The 23,908-nt window shown below is 41.4% G+C and overlaps 1 protein-coding gene across 1 annotated transcript; it reads left to right on the top strand.

The window, feature by feature from the left end:
- The first annotated feature begins 14,063 nt into the window (after nt 1–14,063).
- Nucleotides 14,064–22,807, top strand: PLAU (plasminogen activator, urokinase). The gene is made up of 11 exons (XM_032191315.1): nt 14,064–14,114; nt 15,563–15,670; nt 16,767–16,809; nt 16,964–17,068; nt 17,554–17,719; nt 17,960–18,045; nt 18,151–18,340; nt 18,962–19,116; nt 19,992–20,132; nt 20,721–20,869; nt 21,709–22,807. The coding sequence occupies exons 2-11, from the start codon at nt 15,611–15,613 to the stop codon at nt 21,901–21,903; spliced, it is 1,290 nt and encodes a 429-aa protein (XP_032047206.1). The 5' UTR covers nt 14,064–14,114; nt 15,563–15,610; the 3' UTR covers nt 21,904–22,807.
- The last annotated feature ends 1,101 nt before the right edge of the window (nt 22,808–23,908 follow it).

The raw sequence follows: 23,908 nt of genomic DNA, 5'->3' as shown, positions 1-23,908 counted from the left end.
ACCAGAAGGGTTAGAAAAAGCTTTACAATGTTTCTTACTAAAAATTCTCTGAAGTTCAGTGAAATGCATGTTGATAATCCATAATTACCAAAAAAAAAAAAAAAAAAAAAAAAAAAAAAAAAATCAGAAAAGGACATAAATATTGCTTTAAACACTTAAACATGAAAGGCTCAAAATATTAAGCACTACACCATCAACTACATGCAGGAGCACAGCACCTGCACCGCTCTTTGGACAATTTCAGATTTGAAGCTGTGATCTTTCACTGCAGCTTCTGGCACCATTTTGTAACCCAGGTATCAAAAATTTGCTGCCACAATCATTTCCATAAATTACTATTTAGATGAAAGATGTCGGACATCTGTTTAGAGGACATATTTTTCTTGAATTGTAAAGTTAGGATTTTTTTCTTATATATAACAATGAGATATAAACAACAAATCTTACTGCATAGAGAACATTCTGTAGTGGACAAATGGTAATATGAGAGAGTCAGTAGGAAAGATCACACATGCAGAGCATCTTCAGTGTAAACTTTGCTGAGGTTTGTTCAAATCCTCACCATAAATAAAGATGTCATTTAGAGAAGGCTGTTCTGAGTCACTGTGCATATCTACTGGGTCACGAGTCCTGACAGGAAGCACACTGCAAATGCCTCAGTGCATCCCTTCAGCTGGTAACATGAACCAGCTGAAAGGCTCAGACAGGTTACAGGGATGGTTTCTCTCCAAAAAGCATCTCCAAGATAAGTAATTGTACTGCAAACTGCAGGTGCAAAGCCTCGCCCTGCCAGCAGTGCCCACAGAAAGGCAGTCTGCAGGTCTGAGCTGAGGCACTCATCCTTCTGTCATGACTTAGACCTACTTTAGGTTGTGACACCTTTCAAAGTGTCTAGAGGATGGTGACAAGCTAACTGTGGGAAAAAGGTACAAGCTCAGAAGGAAGGAGGAGAGGAGTAATTCTCCCAGTGAAGTAAGTGGGGGAAAAGCTGCAATTATCCCTGTCTGGAATCTGGGATGTTGTGGTTAATGATCCTGTTCTCGTCAATAGTTAAATGAGTTTCTCAATGGCCACACGTGGTCAGGACTTCAGTTTTATGTTCCACACTCCAGAAACGCATTCGGACACTGGCTCAACACTGACTCAGTGGGCAAGGTGCCGTTCACTGAATCACAATTACCACTTCCTGCAGAGCTGTTTCTGCTTGTAGCATTTCGAAGGAGTGAGAGGCTGGTTAGCTGAGAATTAACCTCACAACTTACGCCAACAAAACTGCAGAACATACACAGTTTGTGTAGACATAAGAAAACTGTTTGATGAGAAAACACTATTCCATCACAAAGATTTTGAATGAAATTAGGCAAATGCGGTAATGTTTCATGTGTGATATATAATATTTACTTTTCTTACGAAGATAAACTAAATTTTCTCAAAAGAAAAAATCAGTGTGGCCATCTTTATGATCTTCTAGCACTGTGTTCTTCTACGGCACTGCAAAGAACTCCTTTAGAACAGAACGAACATCTCATCGAATAGGAAAATTTTTTCCATATCAGGAGGTCAAGATAGCTAAAAGTTTGTGAGTTGGATTTTTTTCTGTGTCGTAGGCTGTACAACACTTTTAGAAACAGACGGAAACAAAATAAACAACTCTTACATCACTGTAATATTACACATTTAAAATACTACTGGGGGAATTTTATCCAGTACTACTTCAAGAAATTACATGAGTGACTTAATTTGAGCATGCACCCACACGCAACCATCCCAGCTCGTCAATTTATTGATGAGTCTCTGGAAAATAATGCTGATAAGTACTTGTCTTATGATATGCAAAAGAAAGATAGCAGTCTCTTCCTCTCAGTAATACACTGTTGTCTGCAAGCTTTTAAATGGTTAATTTCTAGTGAGAATCAGTGAGTTTATCATGAGGTCATGCTTGCATGCTGTACCCTTTCAGCTCTACACAGGACATTGGAGCTGCTTCTGCAACCCACCCCAGCCTATGCACTCTCCTATGTTTTCATGACTCTTCCTGCTAAGATTTCCACCAGCACAAGTTTTGGCATGTTGTGCTTATAAAAAGGTTTGTCAGGTACTAGGGACATGCATGCAAAAGCCATAAACAGAAGTAATGGATGTTTCTGTTTAGATTTCGCATTGCTCGCCCAGCTGTAACTAATCTCATTTGAGAGCTTATTTACAATACGTTTGACTACTTGCATATCTGACAAAGATGCCAATATTTCACACCAGTTTTATATTGTAATTGTCAGTAGTAAGTCACTCCTAATTCTAAAAGCGACCAAAAGCTTAATTAGCCTGTAGGCTCAATTAACCATGTTTCTGAGGAAGATTGACCAAAGGGAGAATAGTACTACGTGCAGACAATGTCATAAACTGAGTCCTTCAACTGCTAGCACATTCATACTTAATTCTTAAGTTCAGTTCTCAACAAGGTGGGTCATGTTTTTCTGGCAGATTGGGTGCACTGACCTCTCATCCTGTACCTAAACAATGCAGACAAGAACCACCAGCAAACCTGAAAATTCAAATCAAATCCAGACGACAAACAACACGAGCTTTCTGTGTGCCAGGCAATATGATCTGGATCACATTTTTTTGCAGCAGGTATCATTTTTAGTTTATACAGGGAGCCCAAGTAGATCCACAGCATTCATAGCATTCCTACAGACCCTAAACTTTTGCTTTACTGATGTTAGCATGGAATTTCTCATAGCTACAGTGCTGATGTGCAATAATCTCAACCACCTACCACAATGCCACAGAAGATTGCCTTGCTGCAGAATACAGGTTTTAGCAAAAGTGAGAAAGCAATATCACTATAAAAGAACAATCACTTATGAGTTCACTGTTGCCTTTGCTCATTACATAAGAAAAGGCACTGTTACAAGTAAAAGCCAGCCTCACTAGTGAACATACAATATTTGCTATGCCTTCATGTTCTTCTCTGATCTACTGTTCAGAGGCTCTGGGACAGAGTATCAGATTAGGACACACTCATATTGTTAAACATTTGCTTATAAGCAGGGTCTATAAGCAATAAACACTTATTTTGTCAAGAAATAAAAAGAAAAAAAAATATGTTACTGACCTCAAACCACTGACCTTTCCTACTCCTTTTCTTTCTAGGAAGACTTCAAAATATTAATATTTCTTCACAAGGTAAGTCTCATGTCAGGCTTCAGAGAACCACCTGTTACATCAAAGGTGCCTCAGAGCTCCTGATGAGTCACGGCTCATGGGAGTCTACCAGCCCTAACAGCTATCCATCTAAAAACCAAAAGAAAACCTCTCATAACATGGAAGTTCCACCAGGTATTTAGGTATCTATTCTTATTTTCACTTGTATTAAATTTATGGAAGATGTTCACATCATTAAATAACCAAAACATTTTTTTTTTTCCTTTAAAGTACATGTACTACAAAGATATACAGTAGGCAAATCTTTATGGAACCCTTATATTTTTGACAGTGTTTTTGAAGATTTGTAAGACTACATTTACTTGTATTTCCAGTCTGAAGTTACCACACACTGTTTCAAGTTGTGATACTTTATGTATGCTCACACAGACTTCAATGTCACATGCTGAAACTGTGGTTTCCTCATGTTCCTTAAATGATGCTGTCTTTCCTCTTTCTACATTTTCTCACTCTTTTTTGAGGAATCAGTCTTGTCAGAACATACCACAGCTAGGGAAAAAAATGTCCAACATGCCCATAGAGAGCACACAGAAAAAAAAAAAAAAAAAAAAAAAAAAAAAAAAAAAAAAAAAAAAGAGACTCCAGGGTGCAAGGTTATCTTGGTCTAGAACTGAGAGCTGTGGAACTGTAACTGTGCAGCACTGTGTCAGCGTAAGGAACCTTGCTGCCAGGAATTCTCACGTTAACGTAGTGATATACTTGGAGAATCAAACCAAACACCTCCGCCTGGCACTGAATAGCATTTGGGAATCACCTATTAATAATATGTCACCAGACTGCCAAAACCAAGATAAATTCCTTTTTTAATATGAATCACACAGTGGGAAGAATGAAAGGCTGAGGAATAGCATCGATCACCTAAAACTATCTGAAGCAAACAAGTCGCCTAGTAGCCTACAATGCATTTATTGGAATTGAGCTTTTGAGCTTAATTTCCCACACGCATCCAATTCAGACTTATGATATCAAGTTCTCTTCTAGGAAGCAAGAGCTTGACAGAAGAGGCAGAAAGGAGCAAGACCCACTTTCTGGAGGGTAGCCCTGAAGCAGAGATTGGCATCCCAGGCTCTTTCAACAAAAGAGATCAGTTTATAACTCTTGTGCAGCGGGTAGCCTAAGGCAGGAGTCATTCTCCACCTTTTCCTGGTGAGAATAAGGCCTTGCAGAGAGAGAAATGTGAGGTCTATGAGGCTCAAGAGACAATGAATAACTAAGTAGCTTTCCAGGAAAAGCCATTCCACAGTAACAGATGTCCTACCAGGGCCTTTTTAGATCATTTTGTGTATACAAAAAAACAGAGTTGTAAGTGATGAGCTATTATGAGCCAGATGCTGATACTTGTTAGACCAATATAAACGCATTATGGAACAACTGAGCTAATGGTCTTGGAGAAGAGGGTTTGGATCTGATTTACCTAGTGTTTTGGTACCTAGACCTATGCCATTGAAATGAACAGAAGACAAGGATCTCCCTAAGCTAGTTTTCTTTTAAGTAATATTCAGTGCAATGTAATATTGCTTGCTAGGATCTATCCTGACATTCCTTACTCCCACTGAGTAATGCTTATTCATGGAAGCAGTTCCATTTAATGAACTGTGTTACACAGACCATACTAGAAATTTCCATTTATCTCCGGGGAATTTACATAGGCTGGCACAAGCTTTCCTACTGGACGGCAGATGAATGTTCACCAGGTGTGGAGAGGGAAAATCCAATTATTTCGTATAGTCTGTCCTACCTTAACAATATCTATTCTTCACAGTAGTTACATCTGATCATGCATGGATCATTGATGAACTCCCCATATACAAACTTAACAACAGAGTTTCTACTCCAATTCCACTTAAGGTTTTCTCCAATCTTTCTCTGTCCTGTGCATGGAATGGAAATTACCCCACTAGAACAAGTCTGAGCTAGAGCTGTCTCCTCATTCTCCTGGGCTTGGCAGCTCCCTTTACAGATCACCAGCCATCTTCCACAGCTCTCTTCTCCACTGCCTCTTTGTATGCTTCTGACTCATTGTAAAATGCCATGAAACAGCTCTATTTTAGTTCCCTTTTTGTCCCCCTCTTCATTTTGTATCTCACTTGGAGTGAGAAAATCCACACATTTCTCTGGTATCACTGTCTGTAAAATCTTTCATAAGATCAAACTCATTTACAACCAAACTCCATCTTTGCTGATCCTTTCGGGTCCAAAACCTCAGTCCTCCACCTCCTTTCTTTTTCACTGAAAGCAATGACACTTCCCAGCCTCCTAGAAACCTGGACAAATGCAATTCTGCTTCTCTCATCAGTGCTTAGAAAAGCTCCTGCAAAAGCTTCTCATATAGAATTGTCTTTGATCAAGTCATTTTTTATCCCGTTCTTCACTGAGTCAACTGCTCAGAATTTGTTTTCACTCTCAGAGCACCTCATACACCCTCTAGGCCTGTCCTCTCACATTCATCCTCATCACATTCATTCTCCTACTCCTGAACAACCTGGGGGGCCAACCCCCACAGTCCATTTAACATCTGGAAAAAAAAAAAAAAAAAGTCCATAGTGAAGTGGTTTTCAAGCTCTTCCAACACAAGCATCTTCCAGCACAGAGGCATTTGTTATTGTATTCTCATTCCATTTTTGAAAGCTACTTAACACTTTTCTCATCCTCCTTCTGACTAAATCCCAGCAATTTCTGAAAGACACATAACGCTTAGCACTGCCTTTTTTTCCCCTTCCTGCAGCTTCCACTCTGCCTGTGTGACCATGACTACAACATTACCATGCTGCTGAGCCTTACAGATTTATTAGCAAGGAATTTGTTCCACACTGTGCCTTCTTCCCTTTGAATGCTCACTGCTTGCTCTGAAGAGACAAGGGAGCATACTTGTGACACCTCTTGGTGAATAAGAGGAAGATGCACTCCAATTCAATTGACACAAATCGATCATTCAATGCCAACTTCAGGTATTTTGCTCAAAAAACACAGACATTTCAGAAGAAATGAAGGGTTGCGATCTTCAGCAGTTCTAACCAAAACCACATAATAACACAAGCAGTCAGCATTGCCATGAAAAGGCTGTGAAGAAAGAGGAGGGAGAAAGTGCAAGGATTTCTGCTTTCTGGCAAAAATACCTTGGTAGTACTGGTACTAAGTCACTATATGCCAGCACTCCACCTGGAAGACTTGGAATAACAATGAGGAAAAATCCTGTTTTGCAAACAAAGTGGTTTTGAAAGCGTTTCTCTGTTATGTTTATCACATACAGAAGGCTCTGTCTTTTTTTTTTTTTTTTTTTGCCCTCCCTGTCCATCAGTAAAAGCTGCTCCTGCCATATGCAGGACAGGTGCTAAAATTCCTCAGTGACAGCAAACAGAGCTTTTTTATAGATATATTTATTTAAACCCTACAAACTTTAAACAACAATCAGCAAACAGAGATTAGGTAAAGCAGTACAGTAGCTATATTAGAAATAAGTTATGGGAAGCTTACTTGAAAGAAAATGGAAGCCAAAACATCCAAAGGAGTGGGAGGGAGAGAAGAGATATGCGCTATTATTAGCATGCCCGAGATATACGCTATTATTAGAGCACCCATTAAATTCTGTTTCCCTTTTTTTCTCAGCACAGAGCTTTTAGGAACTTATGCAGGAAGAATGCTGTTGCTCAACAGCACCCAGGAAACAATTTTTCTCCTTTAGACTCTTTCCTCTAACTTGTTCAACAGCAACTTAACTTGCAAGTGTACTGAGACCCTTCTGACACACCAGGCAGTACTGCCCCAGGGGCTCTGCATTCCATCTTTCTTCAGCTGCAAACTCATTGAAGTGTCTGTTTTTCTTCAGAGCTTTTTCACTGTTTCATAGACTAGCCCACAACTGATGACACTAATGCTGTGATTACAGAGTTACTTTTCTATAGATTTTAACTAAGATACTTAATACTTGAGGAATTTATACTGTTATCTACCATTACTGCACCTGGGCAGTTTACAAGCAAAACAATTCTGCATGTAAGTATTGAAGTACAGCCATCTGCCAGGGCTGCAGGCAATCTGCAGGTTAACTGAACAGAAACAAATAGACCCAACTCCACTGCTAACTGCTGAGCATTCATAGCTTGCTATAAGTAAATCCTAAAGCCTGCCTAAGAAGTATGAAACTTACACAGCACGCTTTTTAACCCCGCTAGAGGCCAAACTGTTAAGGGTAGGGAGTGCCACACCCTACTGAGAGCAGGAACAATTAGTTGTCTCTTATCTAAGACACCTGTTATAGTCTTAGTGTTTCTTGACAGAACAGTCTGTAACATCACATCTTCCTTTACAGTAGATAGGAACTGTCCATACTAGCTTAGGCACTTATCTTCCTCTAGTAGTAGGAATGCCAAAGGCAGAGGAGGAAGGGATGGAATCCCAAATGAGCTCCCCAGGCAAGCCTCTTGCTGAGAAGAGCAGTGCCAAGTTTCTCATCTGGTCTGTATTACATGGCAGATTATGGGTTTGTTGCTTCCTTGGATACTCCATCACTGGATTCAGTTTGCAGAACTCATTCCCTAGAATTTGCTCCCTTCCCCAGTTTTAGTAAGTTGTTTTTTTCCTCCAGAAGTCTGCCAACTGGCTTGCTCTTGGTTTGTTGGTTTTTCTCTGGAATGTGAATCAGATTGACTGGCACACTGCATAAACAATAGTCCAAGCCAGCTGTTTCTGTAAATTTCGGACGTTAGATTTCAATGTGCTATTCCAGATCAGTATATGGCAAGCAGAGATATCATTCCCTTAAGAAGTACTCTACTCCAGAACTTGAGACCACCATGGCAAGCACAGCTTTATACCTAAAACACTCTGTATTTGCTTTGTGTCTTACAGCTTCAGACTTAAGTATCTCCTCTTTCTCTTTCCAGCGCTACCAGCTAACTAGTAACTGAAGATATTCCTAGGGCTAAATGCAAACAGAACTGTGACATTTGTAGTTCAGACTAATCTTTGCTTTAGATATTAGCTGTCTCAACTAAGCAATTTCAACAAATCTCAGACATCGTCTACTTTCATAACCTATGGATTTTTACAAATGCTAAACGAGATTCAATCTACACAAAACCTGGTTTTAAAGACAGGTGCACTTAAAGCTGATGATGAAATCCTCAGATGTGATCATTCCTGTTAAAAAACAAAAAATCAAAATGGTATCCTGACAGCTCACCGAAACAACAAACATTGTATACAAAGACTATTCATCAAATACTTGCTGTCTACTCTTCACATGAGTGAAGTGGGCATAATGACAGGGGATTTCACAGGTGCTCAATCTGTGTTTGTTATTAAGAAGTCAGCTTCTAGCAGCCAGTGCCTTTGAAGAGCACAGCTGCAGCATCCAGGAAAACTATGCTTAAGAGAGGTTAGATTGTTTTAAAGCTTCAACCGCATTCTCTCCTAGTGTAATAAAATAGCTGAGCTAACAGCACGCAATTTATTGTTGTGATTGAAGCAAGTTTGTAAGTTCTTGATTACACTGGCTTAGAGATAAAAGGCTGGCTACTCCTGCTGCTCACAGGACAACAAGTACTACAACAAGCATCCGGAGAGAGTCCAGTGCCCCTAGGCTGATACTCTCAGTTACATCTGCCCACACAGATAACAAAGATAAGAGAGATACAGTAGGCAGCAAGGAAAAGGAACAAAATTTTAAACAAACAAATAAACCTGAGTAGCTGAATTATACCTAAAGGAAATGAGATCACCATTTGCTTCAGATTCTAACCACAAGCAACTGACAAGTAATCAAGAGTCATTAAAGTACAAGAATTTTTTATGAATCACATACGACTTTAAAATCAACTACTCTGGAAATTCCTGGGACTCAGACGAGCTGTATTTTAAGAGAATACAATTAAAGAAAGAACTCTATTTCTTTTTATTTTTTAAACTTTATGGTGATAACGTAACATTTGACATATATTGGATTACATTTAAAACCTATTGGTTTACTCAGTCATACCTGTGATTATCTGAAGGGCTAGAAGTAAACTGATTTTAAAAATGAACTTGGCTGATAAAATATTTTACTAGAAAGTATCCACGCTTTTGAAGCTGGAGCTAGAATATTTGAAAACAACCTAAAATATTCCATAGTCTTGTGAAATATTTTATCGCTGCCTTGAAATCCTTTCTGCCATAATCCAAAACCAAAACAATTACTGTAACCCAATACTGTTTAATTTTGAAGCACCATTCTGATACACAAAGCAGACATAAAAATAGCTACGTTCTTTATATCCCTACATGCACAGCTAGAGCTACTTAATTCAGTGACAAGCTATTTTGTTTCGAAGAAAACTATTACCATTACAGACATGACGAGTTCCATCAAAATGATCTATAGGTGCTTTCTTGGCTTTTGTGTTCCTAACCACAAACTAAATACTGAACGTAAGGTTTAACCCTGCTCTTTTATATGACATGACAGAGGTTCAGGTACATGACTTCTCGTATGCAAATTTAGACCTCTCCATTCCTGATGCACCATGAGTAGGGAGGGCTTGCAAATGATTTTTCATGGGAAGCTGTGCTGGCAAGCCAGATAATTACTAGACAGAGGAGTAACTCTGATATTACTTATATGTGATACAAACCAGAACGTGCTCCTCACGAACACCAGACTTAGGCTGATAAAAAGCCTCAGGCACATCCGAGCCCTGCTTCTGAAAGTGCCTTGAACACGAGACTGCTCCCCCTGCACTGAGCCCCAATACCTTTAGCAGGAGCTCGGAGAAGCATCTGCTGTCAGTGCTAGGACTTCAGGATTAGGGCAGGTATCTAAGCACTGCCATAATTCTAAGTATGTGAAGATTCTGATTAGGACAGTGGGTGTCCCGGACAGGGAATATTAGTGTGGAGTATCAGGGTAGCACAAGGAGGGATTATTTTTCCTTATAGAATGGCACTTCTATGGTTTTTGTACTAATGTTTACATGGTTATTTAAACTCTGAGTTCAATCCTTTTGATGTTTACTGATGGACTACCAGTAACCATGTGTGGCGGATGGTATTTTGCCCTAGATCTAATATTTTGTTATCAACAGCTGTGAAAAAGAACACTAGAACTAATAATACCTCCAGTCCAGTAACTCCCAAAAAACAATGCAAACCTCATAATCTTTCAGCTAACCACTTTAAGATAAGAAAAATCTATTTCTTTAGAAGGGGTCTGTGTCCTCATTTAGTTGGAATGAACTGTTATCGTTTCTAAATTTGCTAAGCCAGGCTGGCAGACTAGTCCGAAACATTCAAGCTACCTCAACAATAAATTAAAAGAATCAGCAAGATTTTTATCAGCAACTGAAATCTAAATCAGAATCACAGTAAAGTAGGAATTGTCTGACTATGTGTCTGATCCTACTGGCCTTCACGGTTGGATCCACTGCATCTGAACTATTGGAGAGAAATACTGTACAAATGCAAGGTATTTAGATTTGGATCAGATGAGCAGCTCATAATTGGCATATGCATTTTCTTCACTCTGTGCTATAATCCAGTTACAGACAAAAGAAATCTAAAAACACTTATTATCAACAGCCTTGACTATATAAATGACAGAATGACTTAAAACTTTGTAAATAGCTTTTTCTTGTTCAGATACTGTCCTCATTCAGGAGAGTAAATTGCTTTCTACAAGATCAACCCTGACATACCTTGTAGCTACCCTACCATCCTGAAAGGAAGTTGTTGTGAGCAAGGGGTCAGCCTCTTCTCACAGATAACTAGTGAAAGAACTAGAGGAAATGACCTCAAGTTGCACCAGGGGAGGTTTAGGTTGGAAATTGGGAGACATTTCTTCTCAGAAAGAGCAGTCAGGCAGTGGGACGGGTTGCCCAGGGAAGTGGTGGAGTCACCGTCCCTGGGGGTGTTTAAGGAAAGGTTGGTCTTGCTACTTAGGGACATGGTTTAGTGTGTGACATTGGTGGTAGGGGGATGGTTGGACCAGATGATCTTGGAGGTCTTTTCCAACCCTAATGATTCTATGATCCTGCATACATCTCTCCTAAATTCAGATAACGGATCAAAGTGATGAAACCACAGATATGAAAAAGGAAAAAAGAACTAGACGGTGGAAAGCCAAAAGTGCCTGGCAAAGTATAATCATGCTTATAGGTCTGTACAACAGTTTCTCTCTTAAGTCACATGGCTTCTCATCTATTGATATTTACTGTGCATATAGGTTCCATTGAAAGACTTTCAGAAGACCTTTCATTTTGCTAACTTTTTTTTTCCCCAAACAAGTTCAATTTTTAGTTAAAAACCTTCCTTTTCCTCTGGCCTGTCACAATCTTAATCTGGAGAGATATCATGGCTTGTAACAGGGCCCTTCTACATTCATGAAACATGAAGTAATGCACAAATTTTGACCCTGAAGCTACCAAAAGTCCTTTGGTAGCAGAACCGGTCCTGTTCCACCCCTCCCACTCACTTGGTCTATGCATTTCGTATTTGTGCAGGCAGGTCCAGCTATGAGGTCTTGCCAGAACTGCCAGGCTACAGGTTTTCCATGGCTTCTGCCTGTAGGCAGGGCACATGACAAATCCAAGGATTTATTGAAGTTGCAACCTCACCTCAGATCTTCTTGTACCAGCCAACAGCTGGGTAGCTTAGTGAATTCAGGCACTGGAAATTATCTGACCCATTTCTGCTTCCCAGAGAGTCACTTAATACTTACGGAGATCATGCAACCTTGTTTGCTTTGAGATTGCCTGTAGTACCAAGGCAAACTCATTTACAGCAAGTTTGGATATCTCTGCTAAAGATTATTTTGAGTTCAATCACTTCACTATCATATGTTCACCTACCTAGGTGCAAATATTCAAGCCAAAGGAATTAGATGACACCAAAGACACAATGCAAACCCAACAGAGTGTTACTGATCAGTAACTTACCAGTCTGAGTGAAACAAAGAAACACCATAGACCAGGCGACTTGCCATTAAAGTATCAAAAGTAACACAGTAAAAACCTAAGTCTGTGATAAAGGGTTGAAACAGGGAATTTTGATTCTTGCCATGTCTTTTGCCACAGTGAAAACAAAAGTTTCTGCCTCTTTGACCTGGGAAACAAGAAGATGAACAGGTGACATTACTCTGCTTGGTCAGAAGTTCAGGGCAAAGGTCATTACTCACTTCTACAGCACTCCTCGGGGAGCAAGTGTGAAAGAGGAAATCCTGATGCTCGTGTTGACTCCTTTTCCAGAAAGTCTGAGGAAGCTGCCAAGGCCTGGCACCTCTTCCTTGGGAGGGGTGGAGGAGGAAGAAGAGGAGCTGTCCAGACCTGGAGGAGCCCTCCTCTTCCTGGCAGCTTGTCCCTTCCCTTCACCCATGATGAACCAAAGCATGACCCATTTCTTCGCTTATTATGTAAGGCTTGTGTATTTATTTTTTTTTTTAAGTGAATAAAAGTTACAGAGTGATTTTAAAATTTGCATTGTTTTTCCTGGAATTTATTACTTAGAATAAGATCAGTCCACAGCCAGTATTCTAGAGTGAAGAAATTGCAATGGAGATTCTACCTTCATATTATCCACCCTATTTCTTAAAGGATTGGTTTGCTTGTGGTATTCACTCACCACAGAGAGAGTGAGGAAAATTACCCTCCTGAGATGCAGAAAGATTTGTTCTTTACCTATGTTCACTTTGACTTCCAACTTGATCTGTTTCTCTTGACGCGGTTCCTGCCATCCAGTCAATGTGGATTCAGCATGCTTTTAGCAGAGGTGAGCTCTGTTCTCACATGAGCCTGAAGAGCTGATAACACAACAACAACAACAACAAAAGGTATAGAGAATGTAAGCACCCACTACCTGAATAAGTGCATGCTTATATCACAGACTCAACAGAAAGGGGGGGGGGGGGAAAGAAAGCTACACCATTCTCTTACCAGTGAAGTTATATGCCAAACACATAAGGGTGGCCTCCTTAAGCTGTGAATAGCCCAGCTATGAAAAACATTCCAAGGGAAATTCACATCAATCCCTGCTCTAAAGCAGTCCCTGCAGAAACTGCTTTTTATGTGCCACACAGCCCACGGAGACCTGCCTCGGCTTAGTCACCTGCAGTACCTGAAGGCAGACAGGACGGCTGTGCCCACAAACGCTACGTGCCCATGGTGTTCTTCACTACATTGCCACAAGGTCACAGCATAAGGAGAAAACGCACCGGCAGGGCACAGAGAAGGCAGGTTTTCGGGGTTTTTGGGGCCTGCATTTTTTGCACAGTTGACATCGCCAATTCCATCTAATGAAATTGCTGCGCTTCACGTATTTCTTTGGAAGGCAGACACTGCTCTGACGAAGCCACGGCGGGTTTCTGAGGAGCAGGGACAGCGACGCTCCCAGCCCACACGGCTGTGGCCACCACAGTGTCCCCGGCAGCGGCTGCAGGTAGGGCCTTCGTGAGGTGCCGACAAATCCTGCCCTCGGCCCCCCAGAGCCCATGTAATGCCCTTCATGGCTGGGGGGCTAGGGCTTCTTTCACTGGGATAACCCCACAAAAACCACGCTCCTTCGTGTCTCCAGGCGTGTTTGGACACAAGCCGTTCTGCTCACGGCCGCCGCTCGCGTTTCTCTTTTGATTTTATAACTTCTCGTAAAAGCTGCCGGAGGCCGCGGGGAGGCCGAAAGCAGCCTCCCTGCCCCACGTGGACCTCGGCCCGGCTGCCGGTGCCCCCCGAAACCGAAAACCCCCGCCCTGAGTCACCCCGCGGCGAGGTGAGCCCGGGGGGCGGCCCGGGGGGCGGCCCGGCCCGGGGCGGGCGGGGAGCGGCGGCGGCACCGCCCCGGCCGGGCCTTTATAGCGCCCGCCCCGAGGTGCTGCCGGCACAGCTCCGGCCGTGCAGTGCCTGGCCTCCTGTCCCGCTCCTGGGCTGGTAAGTGCCGCTCCGGGCTGCATCGGCACGGAGAAGCCATCGCTGCTCGCGGTGTGGGGACGGGGCAGGGTGCTGCTGCCCCGGGGTGCCGAGGGGAGAGGCCGCTCCCGGCCGCCGCGTGGTTTGCAGCAGCGGGGATCGGCGCGCTGAGGGATGGGCCTGAGAAAATAATCATTTAGGGGGCTGAGTGGTTCGTTTAGCTGCTAAGCGCCTTTAAAAATTGCTGTCCTCATGTGAATTGTGCTGAAGGGAGAATGCGCCTGCAGAAATGCGAGCCGCATCTGAGCAGTGTGCGTGAGGCACGGCTTGCCCTCTGAGCTGCTTACAAAGCAGGGGGTGCAGCCGCATTAGCAGTTCGCCTGGGACTGGGTCTGCATTTTTTCAATGAATGCACTGATCCTCTCCCACGCTTTGGTTTGTGCCCCAGGGTGGCCTGTACTTGTGCTGCAGTGCTTTGAATTAAGCTGGAAGATGCACTCCCATGCCACTAGGTGCTCCGTTTGGTGACAGAACAGCAAGTGCAATCTAGTGCAAAAAAAAAGCCTGGGGTGCAGAAACAACGTGGGGCACCAACTCTAGTCTGCGGGGGAAAAAAAACGTACTTGCTAATATAGATGGAAGGAAAGTTCCTGTGGAGTCTCCTAATGATTCTTTATAGTTACCTTACTATTGTTTTTAATGAAGTGAGGGTGCATTCTTCCTCCCCAGGAAGAAATCCCCTGACTTGAACTGCATTTTTTTTTTTATTAAAAAAAAAAAAAAAGGAGTACTTTGTAGCTCCTTCCTGCATCGCTTTTCCAGACTAGTCTTTTTTAACAGCCACTTGGGAGGGTTGCTACCATATGAGCTTGATGACAAGAAGTAGCTGCCTGTAAGAGGTCAAGGCAGAAGGCGTTCTAAGCCTCTCTAATACTCTTAGTGAGGTAACCACAAGACCAGACTGTCAAGAGTTTGTGGTGGGCTGAGGCGGGCAGGGTTATGCAAGTGCCCAGCATCAATGTGATGCAGCTGACAGCCATGGAGGTACTGGAAACATGAGCTTTCCCTTCCAGGTCTTAGAAGGGTTGTTCAGTGCTCCTAGGAGTCTTGCTACGAGGTAGTAATGATCAGTTAGATAGGTACAAACTGCTGGACTGCAACTAAATCCATCTGCCACTTTCTGACTGTTAGTCTATGCTGCAGTAACCAGGAGTACAGATTTTTCCTATTTCCCTGTCTCATTTATTTGCATGTCACAAAATCTGGCTACATACCTAAATGTACAAAAAAAACTTCAAGCAATGAATCAACCTTTTATTGAACTTATGGCAATAATATGCAGATCTTTGACAGTAAGCCACCTCTTAATTTTCATCAGTTGTATCATGACTTACACTGAAACCAAGTAAGACAACAGAAAGCTGATGCTGCAAGCTAAAACATGCTACTAAATTCTCTTTCCTTTTCAGAATCAAAACAAAACAGAAGAGGAACGAAGTGAAAAGTTAGCTAACACCATGAAGCTATTCACCTTCCTCTCAGTAACCCTCGCCACTCTTGTCGTGGGACTAGATCCTGTAAGTTTTGAAATAAATGAGAGGGGTTCTAGTTGGAACCACTTCTATTTCTTTGATTATACTTCTGCTTTAGACAGGGTACTAGGAGTTCAATCTGAATGCTTCTTTCTGCTGCCTTTGCATGTACATGTACACTTGCTGCACATATACCTCCAAGAAACCTTTTTGAACCCTTTGGTTTTCTTCTGATTTTCTTCTAACTTAAGATGTCTTCTAGAGCACAAATAGTGAAGACACCACGCAATAACCAAGAAATTTATCTTTTATTTTCTCATAGTGCAATCTAGATTTGGACACCAAGTACCAAGAATCTGATAGCCTTTCATGCAGGTGGATATTAGACCTTAAGTAAAGTTCCACCTTACCCTACTTGAGTGCAAAGCCTAAAAAAAAAAAAAAAGAGCAATGGACTGAGTATTTTTGACTCAGAACTTATGTGACAGTTAACATCTATTAGTAGAGCCATTCCCTGATATTAAGGAATTATGTTGCTACTGTGACACTTCAGCTCAGACAAACCCCCCTGACCCCTGTAAAAAGACTAGTTTTATCTCTTTATCCATGGGAGCAAATATCCAGCCTGCAAAGTGGAGGCAGAACCTGGAGTTCGGGGCGAAAATCTATTGTTGTGTAAATCTACTGGCTATTATCCCATAGCACAAACACAAAGCATGAAGGTCACTAAAAGGACAGGCAGCTGGAGGATATTCCATCTTAGTACTGCTTAGGAACTGAGAGGTGGGGAGGGAGAAATCTGATTCCACAGGGACCCTTGAGAGCTGCCCAGGTCCTCACAGCAGAAATACCTGCAGTGTTGACCTGATGTGGTGGACTGAGTTGGTAAAGGTTTTTCAGACTGTTAGTTTTGGTTTTATTTTTTTCTCCTTTTTTGGTATGGCATTTTCTTGTCTGTGCTGCTGAAGCAAAGTTCCACTCCGCATTTGCATGCAGACTCTGCAGAACAAGTTGAGCTGGTAACTATGAGCAAAAACCTTTTAAAGCATTGGGGAGAGCATGCAGTAGGGAACACAGCTTAGCCCTGTAATGGGTAACAAAACATAAAAGTTTCCTTAAATATCTTTTTTCCTCCCTGTAGGCTTATGGCATGAAGCACTACAAACCATCACATAAACACAAGGGTAAGTATCTGCCTGTTAATTTAAAAAGAGCTTGTTAACCTTGATAAAGGGACTTTTAGTGACACTTAAACAGAAAACTTAGTTTGCAACTACACTTCACTTTACTTCACCATTTAAATATTTTTGCCTTTAATTAGTGGTTTTCTACTTGCAGACTGTCACTGTCTGAATGGAGGAACATGTGTTACCTACTACCTCTTCAGCAGAATAAATCGTTGCCTGTGCCCAGAAGGATACGGTGGGCTTCACTGTGAAATAGGTAGAGTATCAATCTTCCTTGATAATAGCTGAAGTAATTGGAGACATGAGCACTTAATACTTATGAAGTGCTAAGTGAAAACAGTACCCATAAAACATGACTGGATATCCTGCAGCACCTTATACTAATAGATCCATTGAGGAGAAATGGCTAAATACTGGAGCAAAACTGGGATTTCTAGTTCTGTCCCTGCTTCCTCACAAATGTTCCCTATTTCCTCATTCATGTTTCACTTTGTAAAAATAAATGGTCTTTGGGAGCGTCCAGAGGAGGAAACAATTATATTCTGAAGTAGTGAAGTTGTTAAAGCAATATAAATGCTTTAAAGCATGAGGTATTTGTGCAAAATTCAAATAGAAAACATTAAATAGGAACACTATAATCAGCCATCTGTTTTCACTTCTAATGCATGTTTTTTCATAAAAATGGTCCAGACATTGTTGTATCTGTTCTGTGGTAGAAGTAAAGGTTTTGTTTCTTTTCAGATGATGACAGTATATGCTACACTGGGAATGGGGAGAACTACAGAGGAACAGCAACTGAACCAGGGTGTTTACTGTGGGATCTTCCTTCGGTAATCAAGAGAGGTGCTTACCATGCTGACATGAAGAATGCTCTGCAGCTTGGACTGGGCAAACACAACTACTGCAGGTAAGATGATGTATCCATCTTCCTGTGATGGCATTACCAGAAATGTCTTGAAGGATAGTACATCTTTTAAAAGGAGTAAAAGCTATGATGAAAGATACCAATTCTGTGTTCAAACAGTTAGTCACTTTCTCTGGCATATCTTGCAACAGAGCACTTCTGCCCTTTCCAGGACAGTTAAAAATCTAAGACAACCATTTCATAAACTGTGTTAATGACACGCATACTACCTGTATCTTCCAGAAACCCAAATGGACGGAGCAGGCCCTGGTGTTACACCAGGAGGGGATTCTCCCTTCAAGAAACACCCTGCAACGTAGATAAGTGTGGTAAGTAACATTACTTTCAAGAGAACTGTTTCTAACAGAGGATATGCTTGTTTGTCATGTGAACACCTGAATGAAATCAAGGTCTGAATGATATCTTCCTCACAGAGCGCACATGTGGTCAGAGAAGCATCAGCAAGTACTTCAAAATTGTTGGTGGAAGGCAGGCTGAGGTTGAGTCTCAGCCTTGGATAGCTGGCATCTTCCAAAACATCTTGGGTATCGACCAGTTTCTGTGCGGTGGCAGCCTCATTGACCCCTGCTGGGTGCTTACAGCAGCACACTGCTTTTATGATCCGTAAGTGTGTACAGCTCTGCATCCTTCCATCTGCAACTTCCTTTAGCTGTCTTTTTTTGCCTCACTAAGCAAAGACTAAAATCAACTAGTTAGCATGTTCTTTTAATTACACAGAACAAGAAGAGCATCCATAAACATGTATTTGGAAGTCCAGGTTTAGCAGACTGAGCTAACAGACTGCAAACTTTGTGATGGATTATGCAATTCAAACCAATTTACCCAAAATTGGAACCAGGATTTCCTTCTACTTGAGCTGTTCCCAAAACTTAACAGTTGTACTGGAAGGTGATGAACTGCTGAATAATTAATTTAGGGTGTTTTTCCTTGTGGAAAGCTGATCCTCCCTGCATTCTGCTGGGGGGTCTGATTGCTGATGCCTGGCATTAGTAGCAGCTGGCCAGACACGCATTTTGCAGTGCCTGGACATCTGGCTTATTCACTCTATGTGGTGAATCAGGAGTCTTTCATTTAGTGTACTGGATCAACTGTCACAGCTGTGTCAACTTTCCTTTTTCTTGTCTTTACTGAAGTAAACATGAAACAGAACTGGGACTTGATTTAAACTGCAGACCTCACTGTCAGAAACCAGTAGCCTTCATGGGCCTTATTACTTTCACTCAGGTCAAAAAGAAGACCAAGTACGTCAGCCTACAAAGTCTTCCTTGGGAAGTCCGTACTGAATGTTACTGATGACAATGAACAAGTGTTCATGGTGGATGAAATTATCTCTCACCCGGACTTTACAGATGAAACAGGTGGCAATGAGAATGACATTGGTAAGTGTCATCTTAATATGAGCCTTTAAAACACTGAGGATAGCTGGAGGCTATGTAATCATGGTGTATGTCAAGTATAAGAAGTAGAACCAGAGAACAAATGAAGAGGAACAGGAGCCAGGTGCTTCTGAGAACCAGGCCTGTGGTGCAACTTTCATTTGTGTCAGTCTGATTTGTGACATCTCAGATGCAAAGCTCCTCAGTGCGTTACCTGGCACACTGGCAAGTACAGTGGGTAGAGACAGAAATCCACCTGCTGTGTGCATGTGCTATGGTAGAGGAATGCCTCATCAGCTAAAAGTTTTCCTGAATTAATCCAGATTCTCTGAAGTCTCTCCAGTTTACACAAACCTCTCCCAAACCAACAAAATCAGATAAGTTTCTTTAACTTGGATGGAACAGAATTGCTGTTCTTGAACTTGACACAGCTCTTCCACTGTATGCTTTAAATTCTATAACCCTAACCAGGTGCCTGCTACTAAGAGAAAAAGGCACAAAGAACACTTTCATAATACTTCTGGAGAGTAGTGCAGTATAAACTGCCCTCTTGAGTGTGGTGACTGATGTCATGCTCTAGAGACAGTCAGGAAACTGGTATTTTTATATGGTTGAAGATGACCTTTCACAGAATACCTCCTCCCTGACTTATCACCCCTTATTCTTTCAGGAAAGTAGCTTAAGTTGCAATGTTTACCAGTTTCAATGCTGGAAAATTAATTTTGTCAGTAAATGCTTTTAGAATGGCTGTAGTCAATGAGAGGGTTCTTATGTAACCAGAACCCCCATAAACTGTACAGGATCTTTCTATTTTCAGGGAATGTGAAGGGAGCTTGCTTTAGAAGTTTAAATGTGTTCTCTCTGATTTATTTTCTTAGCTTTAGTAAGAATAAGAACAGCTTCTGGACAGTGTGCAGTAGAATCCAAGTATGTAAGAACAGTCTGCTTGCCAGAGAGGAACCTTAACCTACGTGACAATACCCAGTGTGAAATAGCTGGCTATGGAAAACAGGATTATTGTAAGTGAATGACTTCTCTTTTGAAAGTTTTGCTTAACTGTATGGAAACTGGTTATTTTCTACACCATGATCCTGAAAAGATGAGAAGGAAAAAAAAGCATTGCAGCTATTCTATATATTCTATGTGCTTATGAGGTCCTTTCTTTAACTTTCTCTAGGTCTTTCTAGTTGCTAGTAGTACTGAGTCTTCTCACACCTGTCAACCATGCCCAGTAAGCCAAGATGTAATCAACAGCTGTCTTTGCATTCCTTATGTACTGAGAACTAGAAGACAAAGCTGTGCTAGAGGATTAAGCAAGGATATCATCTATGCATAATTTTGTCCAAAAACACCAACTATTTCAAAAAAAAGCTTCACAGTTTGCAGTTGGAACACTTCTTTTCCTTCTCTTAAAAACTTAGTCACTAACAGTATAAGTAAAACAATGCTATATAAGCTGGAAGTAAGAGCCTCAAATCAGAATTGAAATGGTTAAGGGTGGTGTTGGCTTTCTTGTTTCATTGCATCAATGAGTACTAGAAACATGTTAGCTTGTTTGTTTTTCCTCTTGGAGGGTGAAAATAAACTTTTTTTCCTTTACTATCCAGATGATATTTACTACGCTCAAAGACTGATGTCAGCCAGTGTGAACTTAATATCACAGGACAAATGCACAACTAAATACTATGACAGTGTCAGAGTTACTGACAACATGGTCTGTGCTGGAGACTCCCTGTGGGCAACTGATGCATGCAAGGTAAAACTGGGTTTTGTTTGCTTGTTTCAAAACACTTTAAGTGCATGCTTATCACGTGGATCAACTGGTAGCATTCCTTAAAGTGTCAGGAGAGTCCTTTCTACAGAGGCTCCTCAGCAAAGCCAGGGGAGTTGACCCTGTACTGTGGCTGAACACAGGGAAGCCGGTGGGGATCTAGATAGGTGTTAACCTCTCCAGACCAGCCTTTGGAGGAGCAACAGCTGCAGTCTCTGCCACTGCTCCTGAGAACTTTATTTACAACTTGTTTGAGCGAAGGCCAGTAGATACACACATCAGAGGAATATAGCAGCTGTGCTAGTGTCAGCCTCCCCTTTTAACTATAGCTTTCTGGAGGGACAAAAGGTGGATTACAGGAGAATAAGCCTTCAGATGGATTCCTCAAAACTGGCTTTGCTTCCCTGCACCTCAATAAGCAGCATGGGTGTGTCACATGTGCCACTAAACAAACAGGAGTTACCCATAGGTGTACAAGTACCTTGTGTGTAGGGGGATGATTAATTCTGATAAAGGATTGGAAATGCTGGCTTTCATCTTGTATAACTAGCCTAACAGCTGTCATAACTTTCATAAGTGCTGTGTCCAGAATAATTACTGTCTGTGCAAGCTAGGGGTGAGCAGAGACCTTGTTACTGTACAGATCGTGCTCTAGCTGCAGCAGGTGCTGAGTGTTTGGTTCTACCTATACAGTGCTTTCAAAAATCAGAACTAGCTCATAGATATTGACTGCTGGTTCCAGTTCTGAACAGCAGTAACAGGTTCCATGTTACAAAGGCTCCATCTGCAGAAAACAGCCTAATTTACTCTCTTTGCCTTCTCAGGGAGATTCCGGCGGCCCCATGGTCTGTGAGCACAATGGCAGGATGACGCTTTACGGGATTGTCAGCTGGGGAGATGGCTGTGCAAAGCAAAACAAGCCGGGTGTTTACACCAGAGTTACTAAATACCTGAACTGGATTGACTCCAATATGAATGCAGTGCTAACCAAAAGTCGTTCTTTCCCTGAACCCAAGTGATATCTTTCCATATCTAGACTCAAATGAACAAGTTTAAGTCTGTGTTGATGCCAGGACACAAAGTACTGACTTTACTGTAAGAGTCTACTTTTAACTGCTCCTGTGGTCTGCCACTCGCATCAGTTTCTGATGCAGAAAGACAGTTGATGTGAACTCACTACTATGAATTACCAAGAACCACTCCATGGGAAGCGAAAATATTTAACATTTAAATGAGTATTCCCATGCATAGTACTATACATATCAAGTTATTTGTTCACTTAATTTATGAACTGGTATCTGGTCAGGTAGTATTGGTCAAGCTTTAACTCATTTTACTTGTGTGCATTTGGTACATGGTTTCAGTCTAAAAACCTGACTCACCCTGAGCAGTGCTGTGTCAGACTTAATCTGTGAATAGCAGTATTGAGTGGGTGACAATGCTTTGCATCAGAATATGCAGGGAATTATAGCACCACTACTTATCACTTAATTACCATTTAATGTGTGAGGAAGGACCAAACTGAACTCCAACTGAAGCAACAGGCTCTACACAGGGCTCACTTCTGCAGATCTAACACTAAAATCTTCAGGATGACAACTGCAGCTGTGTTGGTATGAGTACACCCAGAGGTTATACACTGAAGAAGGGAGCTAAAGAAAGGAACTTTGATAGCGTGACTGGACTTCCAGTTCCACTTTCTATGTCCCCTTAGTCTAGCTAAGGCACTTCTTTCCATGTATGTACACAACACTGAGGAGATGTAAGGATTCAGTACTCACTGAGTGCTACAACTGTCATAGTCAGCACATCACTTCCATTCACTTAACTGTTATGGCATAGAAATTACTTCCTTCTCCTAAGACTTACGCTGGTTTTATTTTAAAACTTGTCTTTGTTTTATAAATGGAACTATTCATATGAGGGCTGGAACCTCCTCTTTTATTTATTTTTATTATGTTTAACTTATTATTTGTATTATATATGTAAATTTATAAATAAAACTATTATTCTTATGGGGCTGTTCCTTCTTTGTTTGAAACAAAAGGCTAGGATTTGAAAACAGAACTGCTTTTAGTAAGCTCTAACTAATCAGTGTTAATCACTGTCTCTCTAGATGTCTCTCTACGTCACCAAACTTTCTCTTTACTAAAGCACTTCACACAAAAATTGACTGTCTTGAACTCTGAGGTACAGTACTGAACTGCAATGTGTAAATGAGTACGCCAAGTAGCATAGGCTGAAAAATATGATCTAATATCTGTATTGTAGGAAGTTCTTGAGTATTCCTGTGGACTAGACACTCCAAGTAACTGTGGCACACTAGGCAAAATCTCAAAGCAAAAGGTCTTGTTTAGGTTTCACCCTAAGGAAACACTATGCTCTTTGACTGCTCTGCAATAACCTTCCACCCAATCCGCAGGGCAGGTGGGAAATGAGGAGATAGGTTTCAGAAGCATGCTCCTTATCTTGATCTTGATTGAGGTGTGAGCACAGGTGTAACAATACAGTATACTCCTTTTGCCAAAACACTGCAGCAATATCATAGAAAGGCGCTATAAAGGAAGCGATCGTGTCAGTTTTTCTCAATACTTTGTGGATGTTATTTTTATAAAAGAAATACATTTGACATTAGTCTCAAACACTGAAGCAAAACCTTAGGTAGCTGAAATTATACCTCAACAACAAGCTTTACTCATACTACAGTTCACTTCCTTTTTTCGGGAAAAGTTCACCCAGAATAGAATTCATAGAAGAGTGTTAAGAACAAAGCCATACTTAAAGCCAACTGAATTTCCAATACTGGACAAAATGTCAATTATAAACATGAAGTAAATCCTTGTTGAAGATATTTTGTTGTTTGGGTAGACGTTAAAGGCAGCAAATGTTCTCAAGGTCTTCTGGGTGGTTAAGAGAACCCTTTAAGATCCTAGCGTCGCTCCAACATCTGAAAGAGCATGCTTTGTATGCTGTGGTTTTGTTTCTTTTAAAGAAGCTGCAAGAAATGGGCAGACAGGAGCCTCT

The sequence above is a fragment of the Aythya fuligula genome, chromosome 7, assembly GCF_009819795.1.
Source record: "Aythya fuligula isolate bAytFul2 chromosome 7, bAytFul2.pri, whole genome shotgun sequence".
In the NCBI taxonomy this organism is placed as follows: Eukaryota; Metazoa; Chordata; class Aves; order Anseriformes; family Anatidae; genus Aythya; species Aythya fuligula.
This window is presented reverse-complemented; position numbering and strand designations above follow the sequence as displayed.

What these genes read in the sequence shown, in the direction of transcription:
- PLAU (XM_032191315.1), top strand. Translation starts at nt 15,611, where the DNA reads ATGAAGCTATTCACCTTCCTCTCAGTAACCCTCGCCACTCTTGTCGTG. An exon ending in CTATGGAAAACAGGATTATT is followed by an intron (nt 20,133 to 20,720) that starts GTAAGTGAATGA and finishes TTTACTATCCAG; the next exon opens with ATGATATTTACTACGCTCAA. An exon ending in GGGCAACTGATGCATGCAAG is followed by an intron (nt 20,870 to 21,708) that starts GTAAAACTGGGT and finishes TTGCCTTCTCAG; the next exon opens with GGAGATTCCGGCGGCCCCAT.